The sequence below is a fragment of the Oncorhynchus kisutch genome, linkage group LG18 (assembly GCF_002021735.2).
Source record: "Oncorhynchus kisutch isolate 150728-3 linkage group LG18, Okis_V2, whole genome shotgun sequence".
In the NCBI taxonomy this organism is placed as follows: Eukaryota; Metazoa; Chordata; class Actinopteri; order Salmoniformes; family Salmonidae; genus Oncorhynchus; species Oncorhynchus kisutch.
Window position 1 is genome coordinate 66,025,788 of NC_034191.2, and position 17,598 is coordinate 66,043,385.

Below are 17,598 nucleotides of genomic sequence, written 5' to 3' on the forward strand. Positions count from 1 at the left end.
AGAGAGACAGAGAGACAGAGAGAGGGCAGGGGAGAGAGCAGGAGAGAGAGAGCAGGGAAGAGAGAGGGACAGAGAGAGAGAGAGAGAGAGAGAGAGAGAGAGAGAGACAGAGAGAGAGACAGAGAGAGAGAGAGAGAGAGACGGAGAGAGAGCGAGACAGAGAGAGAGACAGAGGGAGAGACAGAGAGAGAGAGCAGGGGGAGAGAGAGGGAGAGAGAGGGAGAGAGAGAAGAGAGAGAGAAAGAGCAGGGGAGATAGATAGAGAGAGAGAGAGAGGGAGAGCAGGGGAGAGAGAGAGAGAGAGAGAGAGAGAGCAGGGGAGAGAGAGAGAGAGCAGAAGAGAGAGCAGGGGAGAGAGCCGAGAGAGAGAGAAAGAGGGAGAGAGAAAGATACAGGGAGAGAGAGAGAGATACAGAGAGAGAGAGAGAGAGATACAGAGATGAGAGAGAGAGAGAGAGAGAGAGAGACTTCCATATTCCCCAACACACAAGTGGTTATCTCCACACTGCTACCACGAAAAGACTTTCACTGTCACGTTCTGACCTTTATTTCCTTTGTTTTGTCTTTATTTAGTATGTTCAGGGCGTGAGTTGGGGTGGGCAGTCTATGAGTGTTTTTCTATGTTGGGGTTTTGAGTTCAGCCTAGTATGGTTCTCAATCAGAGGCAGGTGTCGTTAGTTGTCTCTGATTGAGAATCATACTTAGGTAGCCTGGGTTTCTCTTTAAGTTGTGGGTGTTTGTTTCCGTGTGAGTGTTTGTTGCCACACGGTACTGTTTCGGTTTTCACTTTGTTCACATGGTTTATTGTTTTGTATTTCAGTGTTCAGTTTGTTTCTATTATAAATCATCATGAACACTTACCACTTTGGTCCGATCCTTCTTCCACCTCTGAATGCCGTTACATTCACCCTGCCACCATATAACGGGTGAATGCAAGCATTTAACAAGACTGTGCCTCAAAACCTAATGTATACCTGGCCCACCACTCCACCCTGGTCTTGAACAGGGTGGAGTGGAGAGAGCGAGAGAGTGAGCGAGCAGGGGAGAGAGAGAGGGGGAGAAAGGGAGAGAGAGAGCAGGGGAGAGAGAGAGAGAGGGAGCAGGGGAGAGAGAGAGGGGGAGAAAGGGAGAGAGAGAGCAGGGGAGAGAGAGAGAGAGAGGGAGCAGGGGAGAGAGAGAGAACCTGCGAGAGCATGTGTTTATGTTGAAGATATGTTCAAGTTTGAACCATTTCTAAAAAATAAATCAAGCTCATGAAAGAATGCATGTGTTATGTTGACTGTAAATAAACATTATTGTCCTGTTGTCCCTCCAGTTAATATGTAGTCTGAACATCCTCTCTAGAGTCAGAGGTTATCTCAGTCATCAGGGTTGTGTCCAGTCCAGAGGGTGACCTTTAACCCCCTAGACAGGATGTTGACTATGTCCGTGTACAGTTACTGTATGGTACCATCTTACTATACCATGAGTAGCCTGTTTATTGTGCTTTGTCTTTAGCTGGCCAGATCCATTTTTTTTAATTTCACAACTTCGAAACTACAACAATAGCAAACAGAATTATACGTGTGTAACTCATTTCTTTAATATTTCAACAGTTTTAAAACATTAAACATGTGTTTTTTGGTGTAAATTAGAGCCAGATAGTAGTTGATTGCGTCACGCTGGCCTCGGTGACACCAGAGGATATTAGATAGGACATGCCTCACCCGGAGAGACACAAACCCAAAACAGAGCTTTGGTGACAGTTTGACAGAGAGCTAAGATTGTCATTCCTGATACAGCAGATCATTTCATGGATGAAAACATTGTCCCTTATTTCTATGGCTAAGCAAACTGAAAACATATTTCAAACCATAACCTCTAATTCCTATTTTGCTTTGGCACAACCAATGTGATAAAACAGAGAGATTTTCTGCACTGAAAAAAAGAACACAAGTATTGTGTAGATATTCGTGCAGGAGACAGGAGACAGGAGACAGGAGACAGGACTGTGTCCCAGTGTAATGAACAGCAGACAGGAGACAGGAGACAGGAGACAGGACTGTGTCCCAGTGTAATGAACAGCAGACAGGAGACAGGAGACAGGAGACAGGACTGTGTCCCAGTGTAATGAACAGCAGACAGGAGACAGGAGACAGGAGACAGGAGACATGAGACAGGAGACAGGAGACAGGAGACAGGAGACAGGAGACAGGAGACAGGACTGTGTCCCAGTGTAATGAACAGCAGACAGGAGACAGGAGACAGGAGACAGGAGACAGGACTGTGTCCCAGTGTAATGAACAGCAGACAGGAGACAGGAGACAGGAGACATGAGACAGGAGACAGGAGACAGGAGACAGGACTGTGTCCCAGTGTAATGAACAGCAGACAGGAGACAGGAGACAGGAGACAGGAGACATGAGACAGGAGACAGGACTGTGTCCCAGTGTAATGAACAGCAGACAGGAGACAGGAGACAGGAGACAGGACTGTGTCCCAGTGTAATGAACAGCAGACAGGAGACAGGACTGTGTCCCAGTGTAATGAACAGCAGACAGGAGACAGGACTGTGTCCCAGTGTAATGAACAGCAGACAGGAGACAGGACTGTGTCCCAGTGTAATGAACAGCAGACAGGAGACAGGACTGTGTCTCAGTGTAATGAACAGCAGACAGGAGACAGGAGACAGGAGACAGGACTGTGTCCCAGTGTAATGAACAGCAGACAGGAGACAGGACTGTGTCTCAGTGTAATGAACAGCAGACAGGAGACAGGAGACAGGACTGTGTCCCAGTGTAATGAACAGCAGACAGGAGACAGGACTGTGTCCCAGTGTAATGAACAGCAGACAGGAGACAGGACTGTGTCCCAGTGTAATGAACAGCAGACAGGAGACAGGACTGTGTCCCAGTGTAATGAACAGCAGACAGGAGACAGGAGACAGGAGACAGGAGACAGGAGACAGGACTGTGTCCCAGTGTAATGAACAGCAGACAGGAGACAGGAGACAGGAGACAGGACTGTGTCCCAGTGTAATGAACAGCAGACAGGAGACAGGACTGTGTCCCAGTGTAATGAACAGCAGACAGGAGACAGGACTGTGTCCCAGTGTAATGAACAGCAGACAGGAGACAGGACTGTGTCCCAGTGTAATGAACAGCAGACAGGAGACAGGACTGTGTCTCAGTGTAATGAACAGCAGACAGGAGACAGGAGACAGGGACTGTGTCCCAGTGTAATGAACAGCAGACAGGAGACAGGACTGTGTCTCAGTGTAATGAACAGCAGACAGGAGACAGGAGACAGGACTGTGTCCCAGTGTAATGAACAGCAGACAGGAGACAGGACTGTGTCCCAGTGTAATGAACAGCAGACAGGAGACAGGACTGTGTCCCAGTGTAATGAACAGCAGACAGGAGACAGGACTGTGTCCCAGTGTAATGAACAGCAGACAGGAGACAGGACTGTGTCCCAGTGTAAATGAACAGCAGACAGGAGACAGGAACAGGACTGTGTCCCAGTGTAATGAACAGCAGACAGGAGACAGGACTGTGTCCCAGTGTAATGAACAGCAGACAGGAGACAGGACTGTGTCCCAGTGTAATGAACAGCAGACAGGAGACAGGACTGTGTCCCAGTGTAATGAACAGCAGACAGGAGACAGGAGACAGGACTGTGTCCCAGTGTAATGAACAGCAGACAGGAGACAGGAGACAGGACTGTGTCCCAGTGTAATGAACAGCAGACAGGAGACAGGACTGTGTCCCAGTGTAATGAACAGCAGACAGGAGACAGGACTGTGTCCCAGTATAATGAACAGCAGACAGGAGACAGGACTGTGTCCCAGTATAATGAACAGCAGACAGGAGACAGGAGACAGGAGACAGGACTGTGTCCCAGTATAATGAACAGCAGACAGGAGACAGGACTGTGTCCCAGTATAATGAACAGCAGACAGGAGACAGGAGACAGGACTGTGTCCCAGTGTAATGAACAGCAGACAGGAGACAGGAGACAGGACTGTGTCCCAGTGTAATGAACAGCAGACAGGAGACAGGAGACAGGACTGTGTCCCAGTGTAATGAACAGCAGACAGGAGACAGGACTGTGTCCCAGTGTAATGAACAGCAGACAGGAGACAGGACTGTGTCCCAGTGTAATGAACAGCAGACAGGAGACAGGACTGTGTCCCAGTGTGTCACGTAGAGTAGGCCAGATGGCTAAACTGGATATCCTAACCTCTATAAAAATAAAAGATGGCGGAACCGCAAAAGTTCTTCTGTGCAAAGGTGTTTATTTACAAGTGATTCCGGAACAGAAAACAACAGTACTGCCATCAACGTCTACCTTATGGGACAGCTTAAACAGGGTTGGCTTTATAGTGCCTGTCCCAAATGGCTCATTAATGCATATGGGCATATTGAAAGATATTATCAGTAGTGATGTAATGTTGTAAATGTTATGTTGTGATATTGTTTAAAACCGTGTTGCAATGTATATCCTTTAGTATGTTTAGTTCATGGAAAATGTAGGTTTGTATTGTTAATTGATTAATTAATTAGGGTTAATTGTTCTGAGGGGAGGGGCTAGCCCTACAAAAGGAGCCTCTCTCCAGTCTCTAAGGGGGATTTTTTTGGATTGAGCTGTGGATGGGGCAGCATTGTTGTTAAGCTGTCCCATAAGGTAGACGTTGATGGCAGTACTGTTGTTTTCTGTTCCGGAATCACTTGTAAATAAACACCTTTGCACAGAAGAACTTTTGCGGTTCCGCCATCTTTTTATTTTTATAGAGGTTAGGATATCCAGTTTAGCCATCTGGCCTACTCTACGTGACATATGGTGGCAGTGGTGGGATGGCGTACCGCAAATCAGTGAATTCCAACAAGAGAGGTAAAGGAATGCGTACAGGATTGCGTTCTCAGCAACAGCATCAACTGTCAGAAAAGGTACCTGAAGTTGAACCGGGGTGGAATACCATGGAATCGTCTGGTGAAGAAGAGGTCAAGTATGAGAAACTAGGAGCCCGACCGCGGGGCCAAAGACAACCAGAACTGGGTGAGCTGCTGACTGAAGGAGCAGTTGGGGGACCAGAACCACACCCAACCATGGTAACCCTTTTTCAGCAACTTTTCACCTGCCTTGAGAGGAGGGACGAAGACCTCAAGCAGGAGTTACGTGGCCTACACCAATCTATCCTCACAGCTCCCCACCAGGCGGAACTCGTCAGTGAGAGCCCAAGATTGGGTCTTCCAACACCAGGACGACAAAGGCTCGATGCAGCAGGGACTTCAACTCCACAGCAGGCACCCCAAGCAGTAATGAGGCCAGCACCAGGAGACCAGTCCAGCAGTGTTAACGTCCATCTTCCAGCATTCCTGAGGAAGGAGCCAAAGATGCCCTCATACCAGCAGGGGGAGGACATTGAAAACTACCTGCTGAGGTTTGAGCGTATGGCTAAGACGTGGCAGTGGCCTGAGGTAGAGTGGGCCTGCAGGCTTGTCCCATTGCTCACGGGCAAGGCCTTAGAGGCTTACACAGCAATGGATGAGGGGCTGGCCAATGTCTACAAGGGCTTGAAGGAAGCGCTGCTGGTGAAGTTTGACATCTCACCGGAAACCTACCGTCAACGCTTCAGAGCTGCATCAACGCCATCGGGTGAGTCGCCGACAGAGACGTACCACCGCCTCAAGGGTCTCTACCGACGATGGGTTCGACCGGGGGAGAAGACACAGGACGAAATCGGGGAGGTCATCATCCTCGAGCAACTTCTACAAGTTCTACCACACGACATTCGAACCTGGGTCCGAGAGCACGAGCCCAAGGACGGGCTTATGGCGGCCAAGCTTGCACTGCAGTATCTTAATGCACGTAAAGGGGGACCACCACAACCTGCAGCACCCGCTCCAAGGAGTCTCAGAGACACAAGGGACATCAGAAACGCCAGAGATGGTGGAGGTAACTCTGGGGGTTATGTGTCTGGGAGGGAGGTAAGGGATCATGCAGTTCGCTCTGATGGGAGGGGTCTGACCTGTTTTTACTGCCGGCAGCAGGGGCACAAAGCTTCAATGTGTCCGCTACGTAAATCCAAGCTCTCAGGTTACTGTTATGTACCCAGAGAGGGGGATGGTGTTCAGAATAGACAGACTCGGGAAGGGTCATGCTTGGTACCTGTAAAAGTGAATGGTAAAAGTCTTACTGCAATGATTGACACCGGCAGTTCCCTGTCATTGATCAGAAAAGGTAATGTACCTGTTAATGACATTGATTATGGTCATCAGACACTGATCCAATGTGTCCATGGTGACCAGTCACAGCAGCCCACAGCTGAGCTCACAGTTGAGATTCAGGGTCAGAAATACCTCCTCAAAGTTGGGGTAATGGAGAAGCTACCTTTTGAGATGATTTTGGGGAGGGATGTGCCTGTACTCTCTGATCTGTTGGGAAGTGTGGGGGGTCAGCTATATGAGCAGTCAGTTTGCCAGTCTGATGTTCAGATGGCATGTTCAGTTGTCACTCGTGCCCAGGCCAAAGCTGGTTTACAACCTCTGCCTGACTTGTGTGATAGTCTGTGCGAGGGGGGAACCAAAGGGCCCAGAAAGTCACGCCGCCAGCGGCGTCTTGAGAAGTATGTGGGAACCCCTGTACCTGTTGCTGATGTGTCTGGGTTAGAGGTGCAATGGGATGTTCCACAAAATTTTGCTACACTGCAGAAGTCTGATGCAACCTTGAAATGTTTGTTTGACAAGGCCTTAGCTGGGGACAGTCAATCTTCATGTGGGGGGATTTACACAGTAGACAACCACATACTCTACCTTGGGTCAGAGGCAGATAGCAGGAAGTTGGTGGTGCCATCTACCTGTAGACCACTTGTTCTCAACCTTGCACATACAGTTCCATGGGCAGGCCATCTAGGGCAACATAAGACCTATCTTAGGCTAGGCTCCCGTTTCTTTTGGCCCTCCATGTATACTGATGTACAAAAATACTGCAAATCATGCCCCACGTGCCAGAAAACCAGTGCTGTCCGTAGGTCTGAACGGGCTCCTCTATGTTCACTGCCAGTTATCTCTACCCCATTCAAGAGAATTGCAATGGACATTGTTGGACCCTTGGAGAAGAGTAGTGCAGGTTACAAGTATATATTGGTGATCTGTGACTATGCCACCCGGTTCCCAGAAGCCTTCCCACTCCGTTCCATAACCACTCCAAAGATAATCAGTGCTCTTGTTCAGCTCTTCTCTCGTGTAGGAATCCCAGATGAAATCCTGACGGACCAAGGGACAAACTTCACCTCGCGACTGATGGTTCAACTCCACCGACAGCTGGGCATTAAAGGCTTGAGGACTACTCCCTACCATCCCCAAACGGATGGGCTCGTAGCGAGATTCAATCAAACGCTCAAGAACATGCTGAGGAAGTTTGTGGCTGACACTGGTAAAGACTGGGATAAGTGGTTACCCTTTCTGCTTTTTGCTTACAGGGAGGTGCCTCAGGCATCGACAGGTTTCTCGCCATTCGAACTCCTCTATGGATGGCCAGTGCAAGGACCACTGGACCTGCTGAAGAAGTGCTGGGAAGGTTCCCCAGTAGCTACCTCAGGACAGGGGATTGTCCAGTATGTCCTCCAGATGCGAGACAGGTTGGAACGGTACCGAGAGGAAGCTAGAGCAAACCTTCAGCAAGCCCAGAAGGCCCAGAAGAGAGGCTATGACCAGCACGCTCGCCACAGAGAGTTTGAGCCAGGACAGAAAGTCCTGCTCCTCCTTCCCTCATCTACCAGCAAGCTCCTTGCGCAATGGCAAGGACCGTACCTAATCGGGAGGAAGATGGGCCCAGTGACCTACGAGGTGCTGCACCCGGACAAGGGTAAGAAGAAGCAAACCTACCATGTGAACCTTCTCAAGGCCTGGGAGGAGAAAGAGGAACTCTCCAAAGGAAAGTCCTTTCTGGTCCGCAGAGTAGAAGAGGATGAGTCGGATGGGGTCACAGAGGCATGGAAAGAACGAGCAGAAGTCATACTGGCTCACCTGGAAGAAGACAAGCAAGATGAGCTGAAGCAGCTGTTTGGCAAGTATCCGGCCCTCTTCAGTCAGAGACCAGGAAGAACCAAAGTCCTGGAACACGTCATTCGTTTGAAACCTGGCCAGAACCCTGTCCGCCAGCATCCTTACCGTGTGCCTGAGAGGCTGGTGGTAGCCCTCAAGGAAGAGGTCCACACCATGATAGAGATGGATGTTGTCGAGCCATCTTCAAGTGAATGGAGCAGCCCTATTGTCATTGTCCCAAAGAAGGATGGCTCTTTGCGCGTCTGCATGGACTTCCGTAAGGTGAATGCCATCTCCCAGTTTGATGCCTATCCCATGCCCCGCATTGATGACTTACTGGAGAGAATAGGTAGAGCTCATTACATCACCACATTGGATCTCTGCAAAGGGTACTGGCAGGTGCCCCTGGATGAACAATCCAAGGCCTACACTGCATTCCGGACGCCAATGGGCCTGTTCCAGTTCAAGGTCATGCCGTTTGGCCTTCATGGGGCCCCTGCGACTTTCCAGAGGCTGATGGACAAGGTCCTCCAGGACTGTGACGATTACTGTGCTGCTTACTTGGATGACGTGGTGATCTACAGCCACTCCTGGGAGGAGCACATACAGCATCTTAGCAGCGTCCTGGGGAAGATCCATGAAGCAGGCCTCACGCTTAACCTCCTGAAGTGTGAGTGGGCGAAACAGGAGACAAAGTACCTGGGTTACCAGCTGGGTAAGGGTGAAGTTCGGCCTCAGGTGGAGAAAGTGGAGTCCATCAGGAATAGCCCTCAACCCAGAACCAAGACACAGGTGAAGTCCTTCCTAGGTCTGGCAGGGTGGTACCGGAGATTCATTCCACAGTTTTCGACCATCGCTGTCCCTCTGACCAACCTCACTTCGAAGGGGGCCAGCAACCCTGTGAAGTGGACTGAGGAGTGTGAGGAAGCCTTCATGACACTGAAAAAACGACTGTGCTCATTCCCTGTTCTCCAGACCCCTGATTTTAAGAAGAGATTTCTTGTGCAGGTGGACGCTTCGGCTGTAGGAATTGGAGCTGTACTGGCCCAAGGGGAGCCAAGAGAAGAGCTTCCTGTGCTGTACCTGAGTCGGAAGCTGTTGCCCAGGGAAACCAGGTATTCTACAATCGAAAAGGAGTGCCTGGCTATAAAGTGGGCCCTAGATAGCCTCCGTTACTACCTTCTTGGGAGGGAATTTGACCTGCACACGGACCACAGAGCACTGACCTGGATCCAGACCATGAAGGACCGGAATTCTCGTGTGACCAGGTGGTATCTGGAGCTCCAGCCCTTCAGGTTCTGTGTCCGTCACAAGGCAGGAAAAGAGAACGTTACTGCGGACTACCTATCAAGGCTCCCGAACATGGTCGCTTCAGGAGAGGAGGAAGGTAATGTGACGTAGAAGTCCGTCACTGGCCGCGGGCAGCATTTGGTTCTTATATATACACATATTCATCACTCCTCCCTGCGCCATTATACCATAAGTTAACAATGTGGGTCGACACACAATTTAACTTCTGTCTTGGTGCATGCATTTCACACTTGTCAATGTTCATATTTGAGAGATACAATAATTATAATACTTATCAATGTTGTGGATGAGCGCATTGTTTGTTTGTTCTGTTCCTCTCTCTCCATCTCTGTAGCTTCTGGGTATGCTGGAAAAGGACCCGAGCTAAGGGAATTGGGTTGGCTTTATAGTGCCTGTCCCAAATGGCTCATTAATGCATATGGGCATATTGAAAGATATTATCAGTAGTGATGTAATGTTGTAAATGTTATGTTGTGATATTGTTTAAAACCGTGTTGCAATGTATATCCTTTAGTATGTTTAGTTCATGGAAAATGTAGGTTTGTATTGTTAATTAATTAATTAGGGTTAATTGTTCTGAGGGGAGGGGCTAGCCCTACAAAAGGAGCCTCTCTCCAGTCTCTAAGGGGGATTTTTTTGGATTGAGCTGTGGATGGGGCAGCATTGTTGTTAAGCTGTCCCATAAGGTAGACGTTGATGGCAGTACTGTTGTTTTCTGTTCCGGAATCACTTGTAAATAAACACCTTTGCACAGAAGAACTTTTGCGGTTCCGCCATCTTTTTATTTTTATAGAGGTTAGGATATCCAGTTTAGCCATCTGGCCTACTCTACGTGACACAGTGTAATGAACAGCAGACAGGAGACAGGACTGTGTCCCAGTATAATGAACAGCAGACAGGAGACAGGACTGTGTCCCAGTGTAATGAACAGCAGACAGGAGACAGGACTGTGTCCCAGTGTAATGAACAGCAGACAGGAGACAGGACTGTGTCCCAGTGTAATGAACATGAGACAGGAGACAGGACTGTGTCCCAGTGTAATGAACAGCAGACAGGAGACAGGACTGTGTCCCAGTGTAATGAACAGCAGACAGGAGACAGGACTGTGTCCCAGTGTAATGAACAGCAGACAGGAGACAGGACTGTGTCCCAGTGTAATGAACAGCAGACAGGAGACAGGAGACAGGACTGTGTCCCAGTGTAATGAACAGAAGACAGGAGACAGGACTGTGTCCCAGTGTAATGAACAGCAGACAGGAGACAGGAGACAGGACTGTGTCCCAGTGTAATGAACAGCAGACAGGAGACAGGAGACAGGACTGTGTCCCAGTGTAATGAACAGCAGACAGGAGACAGGACTGTGTCCCAGTGTAATGAACATGAGACAGGAGACAGGAGACAGGACTGTGTCCCAGTGTAATGAACAGCAGACAGGAGACAGGAGACAGGACTGTGTCCCAGTGTAATGAACAGCAGACAGGAGACAGGAGACAGGACTGTGTCCCAGTGTAATGAACAGCAGACAGGAGACAGGAGACAGGACTGTGTCCCAGTGTAATGAACAGCAGACAGGAGACAGGACTGTGTCCCAGTGTAATGAACAGCAGACAGGAGACAGGACTGTGTCCCAGTGTAATGAACAGCAGACAGGAGACAGGACTGTGTCCCAGTGTAATGAACAGCAGACAGGAGACAGGACTGTGTCCCAGTGTAATGAACAGCAGACAGGAGACAGGACTGTGTCCCAGTGTAATGAACAGCAGACAGGAGACAGGACTGTGTCCCAGTGTAATGAACAGCAGACAGGAGACAGGACTGTGTCCCAGTGTAATGAACAGCAGACAGGAGACAGGAGACAGGACTGTGTCCCAGTGTAATGAACAGCAGACAGGAGACAGGAGACAGGACTGTGTCCCAGTGTAATGAACAGCAGACAGGAGACAGGAGACAGGACTGTGTCCCAGTGTAATGAACAGCAGACAGGAGACAGGAGACAGGACTGTGTCCCAGTGTAATGAACAGCAGACAGGAGACAGGAGACAGGACTGTGTCCCAGTGTAATGAACAGCAGACAGGAGACAGGAGACAGGACTGTGTCCCAGTGTAATGAACAGCAGACAGGATACAGGAGACAGGACTGTGTCCCAGTGTAATGAACAGCAGACAGGAGACAGGACTGTGTCCCAGTGTAATGAACAGCAGACAGGAGACAGGACTGTGTCCCAGTGTAATGAATACAAGACAGGAGACAGGACTGTGTCCCAGTGTAATGAATACAAGACAGGAGACAGGACTGTGTCCCAGTGTAATGAATACAAGACAGGAGACAGGACTGTGTCCCAGTATAATGAACATGAGACAGGAGACAGGACTGTGTCCCAGTGTAATGAATACAAGACAGGAGACAGGACTGTGTCCCAGTGTAATGAACAGCAGACAGGAGACAGGACTGTGTCCCAGTATAATGAACATGAGACAGGAGACAGGACTGTGTCCCAGTGTAATGAACAGCAGACAGGACTGTGTCTCAGTGTAATGAACAGCAGACAGGAGACAGGACTGTGTCCCAGTGTAATGAACACAAGACAGGAGACAGGACTGTGTCCCAGTGTAATGAACAGCAGACAGGAGACAGGACTGTGTCCCAGTGTAATGAACAGGAGACAGGACTGTGTCCCAGTGTAATGAACAGCAGACAGGAGACAGGACTGTGTCCCAGTGTAATGAACAGCAGACAGGAGACAGGACTGTGTCCCAGTATAATGAACATGAGACAGGAGACAGGACTGTGTCCCAGTATAATGAACAGCAGACAGGACTGTGTCTCAGTGTAATGAACAGCAGACAGGAGACAGGACTGTGTCCCAGTGTAATGAACATGAGACAGGAGACAGGACTGTGTCCCAGTGTAATGAACATGAGACAGGAGACAGGACTGTGTCCCAGTATAATGAACACAAGACAGGAGACAGGACTGTGTCCCAGTGTAATGAACACAAGACAGGAGACAGGACTGTGTCCCAGTGTAATGAACAGCAGACAGGAGACAGGACTGTGTCCCAGTGTAATGAACAGCAGACAGGAGACAGGACTGTGTCCCAGTGTAATGAACATGAAACAGGAGACAGGACTGTGTCCCAGTATAATGAACATGAGACAGGAGACAGGACTGTGTCCCAGTGTAATGAACACAAGACAGCAGACAGGACTGTGTCCCAGTGTAATGAACAGCAGACAGGAGACAGGACTGTGTCCCAGTGTAATGAGATTTATCACCCACTCTTAAAACGAAGGTCCGTCTTTCTCCCTCCATCTCTCTCTCCCAACTGAGGATATCCACACACATTTCTCTCTTCCTATTATACCCATAATTATCATAAGAATTCCTCGACAGGCAGCGTTGATGAGGAATGCAGGCACAACGCCACCAACACACACCGAGAAAGTTGATGAGGAATGCAGGCACAACGTCACCAACACACACCGAGAGAGTTGATGAGGAATGCTGCAGCATGGGAGCAGATGAGTAGCAGTCCCAAGGCCAGGCAGTGAGAGACAGCCTGTCGGCATCATGCCGTTACAATTCTGATTATGTAATTCACACTGTTCCTCCCTCAGGTCCTGTGACCTCATCATTGATAACACACAGAGAGAGGACTGCATGACCACTTCTCTGTACAATCTGATAAAGGCTGATCTCGCTCACTGCCAGATGAGTGAGTGAGTGTGTGTGCAAATGTTTAGATTCACAGTGAGAACTAAACAACATACAGAGGCACGAATACTCAAAGGGGAGTTGGTCTTTAGTGGTTTTAAAAGTGTCTATCAATTCAAATGAAGGGTCCAACTGGTGGTTTACAGCCAGTTCCTCTTAGTTCTCTGTGTTGTTGGTGTGTATCTGGTGAGTCATACTGACACTGAAAACACCATGTGGCGTAACAATAATGCAAAACCACTTGGGAACCATTATGTATACATTAGATGGCTAATAAGGGATGCTGTGTTGACGCCACGATGCCTCCATCTTGGCACTTCCTCACCAGTGTAAACAATATGTTGTATTATAATTTTTTGAGATGACTAATGATACTGTCCCCACTACAGCAACAAAAAAATTATATGAAATACATGTCATCTTGCCCTTGAAACATTTAATTGAAGTAGTGTAGAATTCCAATCATTTCTATGGAGGACTGCTCCTACTGGGGAGTGCCAATATGGCCGAACAGTGGCTTCAAAGCCTCTCAATGGCCAATACATAGTATCAGCAATCCAGGGTTTATATATATCATTGATACACAGCCACATCCAACTGAGAGCATGTATTACCTGCTTGGTATTCCAGGTCTCTTTGCATTGTCAAATCAAACATACATTATTACTATGAGATTTATAAAGCAGTTATTGACTTGTAATGGACAGCCTGTAGGCCTAAATGAGAACGCTCTTCTCATGAGTCTCTGTAAAACACTGTCTTAACAGTACAGGCCTTTAATTGACAGTGGGGAGATTCATATTAGAAAGTCAGTAAGCAAACCTATATTACACTGATTCTCTCACAGGTACCCTGAATCCATCCACAGACAGTAAAACACAGACAGACACATAAAGACACACACACACACACACAGTGCCGGTTGTTCTGCTGACTGTGAGAGACTCCGTGTTTTCCTGTTGCTGTAATTATAACTATCAGAACTTCAGGCTCCTCTCTCAAGACCCATAAATCCTGGGCAGACACACGTGAAAGGAAATAAAACTAATATGAGATGTGGCTCTGGTTCTGATTCTACTGACAAACAAACTACTTTAGCAACTCAGCTCAGCTTGGATGGGAAGAATAGGTTTAACTTTGGGATCTAATGTTAATCATGACTCTCAAAGTTGAAATATCTGCTACAATGGCCAAGTTATATGAAGCATCTGATTACTGTTGTTGTGGCTGACATGTTCTTAAAACTAAAAAAATATATATTTGTTTAACCCCTCGACACACTGACATACATGAGCGAATACATAACTGTTGACGTACTTCAACAAATATACAACAGTTGATCACTTTGGATATGCACTTTGACCATGCGTAATTACGCACAGGTGAGTTCACACCGCACGCACCATTGTGTACAAGGCAGTGCCAAACGACCTCATCTCCAAACCCACGACAGGAACACAAGCCACTGGATAGAAATGCATTAGAACAGAACACATTCCGATAAAAATATATATTTGACACAGAACATATGGGCACATTTAACCCGACTTACCCTGTTGTTTTTATCCGTCTCCCTCACCTCCTCTACCCCCACACCTTGTCGGATCATGATCCGGACTATCGTGGCGTTGTTGGTGCAACACGCCTGGAAGAACGTCAGCGGCTCGGGACTCGGTGGAGAGGGGGTCCGCTCGTTGTCCGCGAACACATCGTCCGGTGGGTAAAAGGAGTCGTCCGAAGCGATACTTTTACTGTCCGGTAATAACGAGAAATCGTCGTTTTCCTCGTACTCATCCCCCTCTGACTCGCAGGACCCGAGGTATGAGTCATCGTCTGATAAGGACGGTGATTCCTCGGTAATGGTCGGATGGACCTGGGCGATGCCGCTGGCGCCTTTGGGGTTCTGCTGCTGCTGTTTGACTCGGACCGTAGTAGAGGAGCCACCTCCGTCTCTCTCATCCGTGATCAGCACCATCTAACCCCCTAGGTGGCTGTCCTCCTCGGGGGGGGAGAACGGGGGGATCTCGGGCGAAGAGCACGTGGACGTTTTTTCCAACATCAACGCGGAGTATGAGTTGAACTTTGCAAAGAGCCTGGAAATGGAATGACAGTGAAGGTTTGGCAACTCGTTGTGATGTGATCTAACAGGCAAACTGCTGATCCTACTCCGTTGAGGAATATTCCCTTGATAATAGTCCAACTCCAGCATCCCAGAGAGAAATTAACATGAAATCATATCGCTGCGCTGTCCCTGGAATACCAACCTAAACTACACCGGGTTGTAGCCTTCACCGGAGTCAAAAGTTGATTGTTTTTGTTCATTTTATAAAACACAGAAAGTTTTTCCATCACGTCTGGAGCAGTGAGAAAATTAAATGTTCGTGATTTAAAGTGCAATTCAACAGTCAACATCCCCCTTTCCCGACACGAAGTAAACCGAGAGTTACGCCAACTCTTGTTATGTCATCATCAGTACGGGAAAAAAATGTGTTCCTCATTAGGACAGAAAACAATAGACACGCAGTACCCAAAGTAAAAGAGCCTCACTCACCCAGCTAACGCGTAGAGTAGAAAAACAGGCACTCGATAAACTGTAGTCCCATAATCCGATTAGTTTCGTAGCCAACTGCCCCCTCCTCTCCATGGCTCTCCCCTCATGCCCTCCCTCATTTCGTTTTCGTTTGAGCAGATTAATTCCACTCTGTCTGAAATGTTGACATCAGAAATACTTTGAGATGATCATTTTTGCTAAATGGGGGCAACCCCATTGCAACCCTTTCATGCAAAAGCAAAGTAAAACGTCTGTGCAGTCATTCTGCGGTTTCAAATGTACATTTTCTGTTTCTTGGATGATGTGAGATCTGTCAGGAAATCCCCCTACATTACCTTAGTTCTCACTGTGAATGACTCAGACACTCCATAGAACAGTCACAACAGTTCAGATATCCATCCTTGATTCAACCATACAACCACTTTTCACATTTTCACACTTGTAGAACAAGCCAAGTTAAAGTAAACTGACTATTGATTCACTGACCAATCCATGTTTAATAAGGTTCCATCAACTCATGATGCCAATCCAAGACAGTGGTATTGTGTTTGTTAAATGGCCTGTGGATCTGTGTGTCTGCTTGCTAGACGGACTATCCTCTCTTGGTGTATCTGACCCTAATCTGTCCCTGGCCCGGCCCCAGCTGTCCTAGCCGCCCGAGGCCTATGCAACCTCTAAATCAGTCTGCAGTGTATCAGCCCATTGCTAATCAGATCCAACAGGAGTGAATGACAAGGCTGTTTAGTGTTAAGCAGGTCTGTTTTCTCCTGGTCCTCCTGATGTAGTCAAAGGCCTGATGCAGACAAACATCCAGTGGCCCTGGCTGGTTTGTTTGTTTGTGTGCGTGACAGAGGCAATAAGAACCTACCTGGTTCCTGCCATATCACTTCATATGTAGCAATTCATCTATCACTCTGTGTCCTCTGTGATTCTGACCCACCTGATCTCATCTTGACTTGTGAGGCGCACCTGGAATCCCCAGACAGCCAATCAGAGTAGAACCCCTGGGGGGTAAAGGACAGGTAAACGTCTGGCCCGAGCCCATGTTCTGAGGGTCATGGGTGTGTGACAGCCAGAGAAAGGGGTGTCACTCAACAGATCAGCACCCGAAACTTTACACCTAAGCATATTCTGTGGGCCCGTGTCAATGCTCTATAGATGCTAATCATCAGTATATATATATTTTTTCCTATGAAGATCATGCCTTTATAAGTAGATAAACTGACAACTAATATCTCATACTGCCTATATTCTTCATCTTTGTCAGTATTCCTCAACACAACAACAGCATCTTACCTGGGATTTAAACATGTCTATACATGCACTCTCTACCTACAGACCTCTCAATGAATTTCTTTAAAACACAGAGCCTACACAACACCTTAAAGGCATAGATCCACCCAAAGTTGTTTTCAGCCCTCAAAAGTGGTTCTACTTTGTAGGTCGGAAAATGTCTGTAAAAAAAAAAAAAGTACATATATTTCTGAGGTGAACTATCCGCTAACAAGCCATCCCCTCACCTGGAATACCCTGTGCTGCAGTGTACAAAAGCCCTCTTATGACTACTTAGACACACCCTGGCCTCTGTGTGGGTTTGAGTACACCGTGTGTGTGCGTTTATACAGGTCTCTGAGTTGTTTCCCCTTTTCCCATAAAGCACCAATCTGCTGTGTGTTAATATGTTTATCAGTAGCTCTTTGACCGGCAGGTATAAGTTCATTTGCCAGAGCAGAGAACACCAGGTAGACACTAAAGGAGGGAGAAAGCAAAGGAACGAGAGAGATAGGTGGAGTGTTTACTGCTTCCAGTAGCATTTATTCAGGCATCTGAGTGGCAATTAACACATTCTAATCACAGAGCAAATCCCCTTCATTAACACGACCTGTTTGTATGTTTATGTACTCACTCGCAGATGTGCGTATTTGTCTGACTGTGTGTTTACCATTTATTAAAAGATGGGACATGGATACAGATACATAAGATGGGACATGGAT

The 17,598-nt window shown here is 47.8% G+C and overlaps 2 protein-coding genes across 2 annotated transcripts in view; one reads left to right on the forward strand and one right to left on the reverse strand.

Moving 5' to 3' along the window:
- ankrd33ba (ankyrin repeat domain 33ba) overlaps positions 1–15,744 on the reverse strand; it is a 45,864-nt gene extending 30,120 nt beyond the window's left edge. Inside the window, exon 1 of the mRNA XM_031796501.1 lies at positions 14,606–15,744. Within this exon, the coding sequence (XP_031652361.1) occupies positions 14,606–15,028 (423 nt within the window). The 5' untranslated portion in view covers positions 15,029–15,744. The remainder of the gene's footprint in view (positions 1–14,605) is intronic.
- Positions 4,826–9,493, forward strand: LOC116354808 (uncharacterized). Its single transcript, XM_031796500.1, has one exon. The coding sequence runs from the start codon at positions 4,836–4,838 to the stop codon at positions 9,426–9,428; it is 4,593 nt and encodes a 1,530-aa protein (XP_031652360.1). The 5' UTR covers positions 4,826–4,835; the 3' UTR covers positions 9,429–9,493.
- Positions 15,745–17,598: the final 1,854 nt, after the last annotated feature.